We start from the raw sequence: 8251 nt of genomic DNA, 5'->3' as shown, positions 1-8251 counted from the left end.
TCCCCCCCCCCCCCCCCTGTGTGTGCCCCCCGGCTGCCGGCCCCCCCCGGGCCGCTCTCCTGTGACCACGCACACGAGGGAGCAGATTCCCAGTGTCCCCACGGATTATCCCGGTGGCACCGAGCCACGCGCGCCCTTCCCCGTCCCAAGCTTCCCAGGCTGGGGCAGGTGAGGGACACCAGAGTCCCCGCGGGGGCCCCAGTCCCAACATCCCATTAAACCCCGTCCGCTGCCCCAGAGCTCCGGCAGCCTGCCGTGCTCTATCGCTCCCATCTCCCGCTCCGGCCCCGCGGCTCCCGGGGCGTCCGTTCCGCTCCAGCGCGGGGACACCGGACGGGCCCTGAGGTCCCTTCCAGCCCCCCCATTCCGCGGTTCCCGAGTCCCTTTCCTTGCTTTTGGGGCTCCTGCTCACCCCAAACGCTGCTGACGGGGTGCTGAGCGCAGGTAGAGCCACATTTCACCCCGAGAAGCCTCCAAGCAAATGCACAAACTGCGGAAAATCCCGTGTTTTCTCCGTTGGGATGTGCTGCCCCAGCCGTATTCAAATACCCCATTAAAATATGCTTCATAGGGGAATAAAAAACCTACACTGGGAATTTCTTATCGCCCCTGAGATGCACTAAAATCCAATTATCCCTCCAGTCCAGGGCCTGTTCCCGCTCTGCCGGCCACCTCTTATCCCTGCTCAGCATCTGCTTTTGATTTTCCCTTCTTTTGATTGTTTTCCCCCATTTTTTTATGCTCTGATTATCTCTCCTCTCGCCACATCTCCTCTCCGCTACTTCCCATCTTTTACCTCCATAATTGGGATTTTTTTCCATCTCCCTTCACCTTCCCTGCCCTGCTCCTATTTATTTATCTCTTATTTATTCATCTCTTTGATTTCATGCTCACCTCTGCATATGATGCATAAGGAGGGTTTTTAATTACCCCTGAAATCAATTACTGTATTTTTTATTCCACTCTGGAATCAAAGGGAACTCGGGGATCCTTCGCAGCATCCTCAGCGAGCTGGGCTCAGTGAAATTCTGCTTTAATTTTTGCTCTTACTTTAATTTTTGGCTTTAACTTTTCCTTCAACTTTAATTTCTGCTTTAGCTTTAATTTCTGCTGTAATTTCATTTTTCCTTCAATTTTAGTTTATTTTTTTCCTTTCATTTCTCCCTCAACTTTAACTTTTCCTTCAATTTTTGATTAACTTGATTTTTTCTTCCTCCTCCACGGAATCTCCCTCCCCCAGCTCTCCCTGATGCTCCCCTAAAACACTGCAGTGACATCCTGGATGGGGACTCGTGACAAACCCCACTCCCATCCCAGGAACAAGCTGGAAAACAACACAAAAACAATGATTTTGCTCTTTTCCTCCACTTTTGGTCCCAAATCCCTCTCTCCATCCCAGCTGCTCGCCCTGGGAGCTACCCAGCCTGGAGCTACCCCTCTGTGGGGATGGGAAAAGCTCCTTGTTGGGGCTGCAGAGAAATGGAATTTCCAAGGGAGAGAAGGAAAACACTGCAGGAACGTCGGGAGCTGCATGATGGGATGTGGGATTGGGGGGCTGGGATCCCATTCCCAGAGCTCGTTGGTCCTTTGGAGCCATTTTAGGGTGGTGCTGGGAGCCAGGGAGGGAGCGACTGCACCGACAGCCCTGGAGGGAAGGGAAGAGGTGAAGGAAGAGCCAGAGCTGGGAACGCAGAACCTCAAAGGTGTGAGAGGCTGGAAACGACCCCAAAACCCCCAGCCCTGGGCTGATCCCAGCGTGGGCAGCAGGAAAGGTGGGAATTGTGTCCCTGGGCCCCCTCAGGTGAGAGCCCACCTGCAGAGCTGCCCCAGCCCTGGGGCCAAGAGCAGAAGGACGTGGAGCTGCTGGAGAGAGCCCAGAGGAGGCCCCGGAGCTGCTCCAGGCCTGGAGCCCCTCTGCTCTGGAGGCAGCCTGGGAGAGCTGGGAATGTTGCCCTGGAGAAGGGAAGGAGCCAGGGAGAGCTGCGAGCCCCTTGCAGGGCCTAAAGGGGCTCCAGGAGAGCTGCAGAGGGACTGGGGCCAAGGGCTGGAGGGCCAGGAGGCAGGGAATGGCTTCCCAGTGGGAAAGGGGAGCTTGGGCTGGGATGTTGGGAAGGAATTGCGGGGCGGGGCTGGAATTGCCAGAGCAGCTGGGGCTGCCCCTGGATCCCTGGGAATGTCCAAGGCCAGGCTGGACACTGGGGCTTGGAGCAGCCTGGGATGGTGGGAGGTGTCCCTGCCCATGGCACTGGATGATCTTTATGGTCCCTTCCATGGTTCCATGGAATCTCTTCCCCAAGGCTCCACATCCCTGCAAACATTCCCACCACCATCAAAACACCCCCCAAACCCGGACACACGGCCCGGGACTGACAGCAACACCCAAACCTCCACCAGCCCCAATTTCTTGGAATCCAAGCGACAAAACTCGTGCACATCCATCGGGAAAGGGATGGAGGCCGCTGCCGGCAGTTTCCCACTGCAGAATCCCAGCTGGCAGCGCAGGGATGCCCGGGAAGGGAGGGAGGGAGCGTGGGAGGGGAGGGAGTGTGGGGGAAGGGGGCCTGAGCCAAGACAAATAAAGAGTTCAAATGGGAAACGATTAAAACTAAACTAAAGTCAAATAAATGGAAAGCGGGGGAGATAAGGCGCGGGCGCCCTCGCCGCCTATTTAACATTCATTGGATTGAATAATCAGGCCTCATTATCTCAAATTGCTGCATATTTGCCCTCAAAATGCTAATTTGAAAGTTGGCTGCGAGCGCCGTCTGCCTATTTTGACTAAAATATGATTTTGCTTCATTGTGCGGCGCTCGTAGCTCCGGGGGCATTTCCCCCGCGCCAAGCGAACGGGAATCGGCAGAAAGGGAAGGGAAAAATCACCCAACATTTATCAAAAGCTGGCCGGGGAGCAGAGCGGGGCCCTGCTTTGCGTAGAAATGGCATTTTTAGGCCTCGCAGTGAAATTAAAGCGTTATCAGGCGCTTTTCGGGATGGACGCTTTATCGCTCATCTCGGCAAGGGAAATGGGAGAAATAATTTGCTTTTATTCTGATTGTTTGGTGGAGCGGGGAGGGCTGGAGGCTCCTCCCTCCCCTCTGCCTTCCCTTGCCCCCTGTCCCCTTCACCTGCCCTTCCAGGGGGCAAAATCGACGCTCTGGGCTTTATCCAGCAGATCCCACATGGAAAATTTGCTCCATTTGATCTCCAGCCGGGATTCAGAGCATCAATCCCTCGATGTTATTACCCTTCCTAGAAGTCAATCAATGGATAATAAGGTGGGAATAGGGGCGGGAGCGGCCCCCCCATTCCCGCCGGGGATTGGGGTTAGTGAAGGGCGCCGGCTCTGGAATCGCCTCAATCCCGCGTTAGCGATGCTGGGATTCACTCCCGGCTCAGCCCCGGCACTAAGGCCCCCCCAAAGGACACATTTCTGATGCAGAGCCCAGCCTGGCCCCCCCCGCGCTGTTTGCACAGCAAACTGCAATTGTGTGGGGGATTAAGGGGGCTCCAGGGGAGGCCAAGGAGCCTTGTTGACAAATCCGGGTGGAAATCCGGCACCATCAATTCCGCGGGCGCCTCTGGATTTGGCAATGACACCGCGTGTGACTTTCCTGCTGGGCAGATGGAGGGGCACTGACCCGCCCCGCATCGGGGGGCAGATGGTGAGAAAAGGGGCACCCACAGAGGCGCTGGTGGCCCTGGGGATGCTGCAACCCCCCGGAGAGGATTCCAGGGGGAACTCGGAGGAGTTTGGTCCTGCTGTCCCGAAATCAGCATGTGAAGGACAAATCTCCCCCTTCCCATCGTCCCCAGCCCTGCTGTCCCTTGGGACACGTCCCACACCGACACCCAAAGGCTCAGCCAGAGCTTGCGTGGCTCCATGGCACCAAGGCACGGAGAGGGGACAGCTCGTCACCCCCCTTTATCCACTGGGATCATCTCCGTGATAAACATCCTGGGAAAAACCTCCTGGCACTGGGGTGTCACAGCCCCAGAGTGCTCCACCCTGGTGTGTCCCATCCCACTGTCCCATCCCAGTGTGTCCCACCCTGGTGTGTCCCATCCCACTGTCCCATCCCAGTATAACCCACCCTGATGTGTCCCATCCCACTGTCCCATCCCAGTGTGTCCCACCCTCACACGTGTGTCCCACCCCATTATGTCCCATCCCCTATGCCAGTATGTCCCAGCCTGGTGTCCCCCAGCCCACTGCACCAGCCCAGGGTGTCCCACTCTGGTGTGTCCTTTTCTGGTGTGTCCCCATCCCGCTGTCCCCATCCTGCTGTCCATCCCAGTGCCCCCACCTCACTTTCCCCATCCCCGCTGTCCTATCCCAGTGCCCCCAGCTCACTGTCCCATCCCCGCTGTCCCCATCCCACTGTCCCCCCCTCCCTGTCCCCACCTCCCTGTCCCCTCCCGGTGCCACCGGGGCCCAGCGCGGTCTGGGATCGCCCTCTGGCGGTCACTGAGGGAACGGCTCCGCCGGGACCCCACTGGGACCTCACTGGGACCTCACTGGGACCTCACTGGGATCCTCCTGGGACCTCACTGGGATCCTCCTGGGACCCTCCCCTGCAGCACCTCCCAGTGGGGATCCTCTGACATCCGCTGACTGGGAGGCTTTGTAACTGGGATCCCGCTAACTGGGATCTCTGGATACACTCAGCAGGATCGGCCCTAACTGGCATTCCCAGTAATTGGCAGCCTGTTAATTGGGATGGATGGTGACAGGACCCTCTTTAGCTGGCAGCTGACTGGAGTTTTGCCAACTGGGATGTTCCCTAAGTGGGATCCCTGCTAACTGGGATGCTCACTAACTGGGATGTTCCCTTACTGGGGTGCCACGGGTCACTGTGGGTCAGAGATGCTCAGCAGATTGGGATGGATGGTGACAGGACCCTCTTTAGCTGGCAGCTGACTGGAGTTTTGCCAACTGGGATGTTCCCTAAGTGGGATCCCTGCTAACTGGGATGCTCACTAACTGGGATGTTCCCTTACTGGGGTGCCCCGGGTCCCTGTGGGTCAGAGATGCTCAGCACTTCAGGTGCCTTTGGAAATCAGACCCAGATTCTCCAAAAAGTGGATTTTTTGCTGGAAGTGGCTCCTTCGGCACCACCAGCATCCAAAGGAGTTTGGGTAGGGAGCAGGACCCAAGCAGAATGGGAAGGGCAGGAGAACCCCAGTTCCAAAAGCCCCAAAACAAAATAATGAAGATTATGAGGAAAAAAAATCAGCACTTTTCCTTCAGGTGCATGGAAAACGCTTTAAACATTACATATCCCTGCAGCCTCAATTCCTGAGGGATCCATGCCAGCCCTGGGAAACCATTCCATTCCTGGGATGGGTTCAAACCCAGCCCTGGGGGGGGACCTGTCCCATCCCAGCCCTGGGGGACCCTTCCCAGCCCCAGGGGGACCCTTCCCAGCACCAGGAGGACCCTTCCCAGTCCCAGGAGGACCCTTCCCAGCACCCAGCTGCCCAGTTCTGCTGCAGGACACCCCCAGTCTGGGGTTTGGGGCATGTTCTCTCCCGTATCATTCAGCTACAGGTGTCATTATTTGCAGAAATTCCTCTGTTGGAGTTCTCAGCTTCCAAAAGCTCCTGCACAAGGAGTTTCTCAGGTCAGGGAAATCTGCCAGGCTTTAAAAATAGTTTTTTTCCTTATTTTTTCTGCCTTTGCACCCTCGGACAGCTGGGGTGACCTGTGCACATCCAAGTCCTGCTTGAGAAAAGCTCCCTGGAGCTGGCTCAGGCCTGTGGAGAGAAGCAGTGGAGCTGCATCCCAAGCATCCCGCCTTGGGATGCTTAAGGGAGGGCTTTGCTCTGCATCCCAAACCCGGGTGTGAGACCTTTAATAACCGTAAAAAAGAGAGGATTTTCTTGGGGGAGGATGTGGAATTCCGATAAAATGATCCCACAAGGGATGAGGGTCAGGTCTGGATCCTCCTCAGCCACTTGATGGCAGTGGGTATCCAAACACTTCCCTGTTTTCCAGTCATTTCAGCTGAATTGGTGGAAAAGTCCCTTTTCCTGCAAACTGGGGGTGTCCGCGGCCCCCGGTGCAGGGCTGGCAGTCGGATGCAAAGGGATTTTGTGGGTGAAAGGCTCTGGGAGCCGGGATGGACAGAGGGACAATGGACAGATGGACGATGGACAGAGGGATGCTGCAGGACAGAGATGGGCACAAACCCGAGGTGGGTCCTGGGGCTCCGGGATTGCCCCCAGCCTGTCCAGGGGTCCTGGAGGCTCCGTCCCTCTGCAATCCACACCTGCCCAGACGCCTGGGCCGGGACTAATGAGCAGCTTTGTCATTAATTAGCTCAGGAGCTGGAGCCTTGGGCAATTACACCTCAAAATGAGGCAGGAGCCATCCCTGGATTCACATCTCGCTCCTGGATCCCGGCCTGCTGCAAGGGGACACTGGGTTTGTGGGCAGTGACCCCACTTCCTGCCCTCCCTGCTCTTTGGCTGCACAGCAGCACCTCCCCAAATTTCTGACACCTCCCTTCCATCTCTCCAGGACAGGAGTCTCCCACCTGGAAAAGAACTGAAGGGTAGCAAACAACGACTGGGTACCTCTATCTCCTTTGTGCCCCAAATCATCCAGATCCCAACCCCATGGATCCCAAATACCACTGGGTCCCCGTATCCCTATTTTAGCCCAATATCAGCCGGATTCCAACCCCATGGATCCCAGAGAACCACTGGGCACCAACCAGGATCCCCATTTCAGCTCCAGATCATGTGATCCTGATCCCCATGGATCCCAAAGCACCACTGTGCTCCAGTATCCCCATTCCGGCCCCGTATCACCTGGATCCTGATCCCACAGGTGCTCAGGGATCCTGAGCACCCCCATCCTGGGACCACCCGGCTGTGTGAGGGTTCCTGGGGTGTTTGCTGAGCTCCGTCAAACAGAGGAGAGGAAAAAGGAATAAAAAAGGGAAAGTGCCTCCTGTCCAAACACAGCCGAGCCCGCCGAGGGCCTGCTGCCTTTTTATCTTCCCAAGGCCGTAATTAAGACCCAGTAACACCAAATCTGCCGCCCTTTCATCTCTGCCCCCTCCCCAGGGCCTTTACTCGCCCCCACCGCAGTGGCAGCGGGATGGGGTCCCTGTGCTGCTCCAGGGGATGTGGCATCGCCCCAGCACAGTGCCCGCCGCAGGATTTTATGTATTTTTGGTGCACAGACCCCGCCCTGGGAGCCTTCACCTGCAGGCTCCGGGCTGGGGGTGCCCCAGTGCCGTGGATCTGGGGGTCCCGGTGTCCACCTCCATCCCCGAGGAGCCGGGAAGCCGCAGAGCAGGGGATGCTCCTGGCCCGGGCACCGCCCCGTAATGACTTTCCCAGCTCCGGAGCGATGCTCGGGGTCATTCCCAGCTTGGGGCACGGCAGGTTCTGGGTCTGTCCCTCGGGAAGGCCGAACGAGGGGGCTGCTGTGGCGCAGATGTGGCCCCGGCCCGACTCCCCCGCGCCCCATTTCCTCCCCAATAAAGCCCCGAGCCCCGGGGGAGGCTTTGACCGGGGCCCGCCCCCCGCCGCGCCGGCCGAGGTGTGACTTTTCCCAGCTCATTAGGAAAGCTGCGGGATTTTTAGGAATCTCAGACCCTAATGACCATCTGAATCCCATCAGCCGAGCGGGCCGAGCTCGGGGGTGCAGGGAGAGCCCCCCGCCTCTGCCACCGCCACCGGGGCATCCCTGGGCCTGTCCCCTCCTCTCGCTGGCCCGGGGTGTATTGACCCCCCCAAAAGCAACTGTGCAGGGGGTGCAGGCCGGGGAGAGAATTCCGAGTGCCAAGGGGGACCCCAAGTCCCCCCCCGGGAATTTGGTGGCCTTGGGGTGACGCTGGGTGTCCCGTGCTGTCCCCTGGGCACCTGGATCCTCCTGCCTGACTAATTCAGGGCCAATGTCACCCTGTGGGAGGACACGGGGGGGTCTCTGCCCCAGGGGCGGGGGGACACCCCAATGAAAGGCAGGGGAACACGGGGGGACACCCAGTCAAGGGCAGGGGGACATGGGACACCATCTCACTTGGGGGCATGATTCCCATCGAGGGTAAGGTGACACGGAGGGACACCCAGTCAAGGGCAGGGGGACACGGGGAGTTACCCCACTGAAGGCAGAGAGCATGGAGGGGACACCCCAATCGAGAGCAGGGGGGCACAGAAGGGGACACCCTGTATCGAGGGCAGGGGGCACAGAAGGGGACACCCTGTATCGAGGGCAGGGGGCACGGCGAGGGGCCATCCC

The 8251-nt window shown here is 58.2% G+C and overlaps 1 protein-coding gene across 1 annotated transcript in view; it reads left to right on the top strand.

Annotated features, from left to right (window-relative positions):
* Window positions 1-8040: 8040 nt before the first annotated feature.
* LOC103617746 (homeobox protein notochord) overlaps window positions 8041-8251 on the top strand; it is a 2265-nt gene continuing 2054 nt past the window's right edge. The window contains 1 exon segment of the mRNA XM_017737370.1: window positions 8041-8056. Within this exon segment, the coding sequence (XP_017592859.1) occupies window positions 8041-8056 (16 nt within the window).

This window comes from Corvus brachyrhynchos, unplaced genomic scaffold, assembly GCF_000691975.1.
Source record: "Corvus brachyrhynchos isolate BGI_N302 unplaced genomic scaffold, ASM69197v1 scaffold85, whole genome shotgun sequence".
Taxonomy (NCBI): Eukaryota; Metazoa; Chordata; class Aves; order Passeriformes; family Corvidae; genus Corvus; species Corvus brachyrhynchos.
The sequence above is the reverse complement of the archived record's forward strand: the minus strand, read 5'-3'. Positions and strand labels throughout refer to the sequence as shown.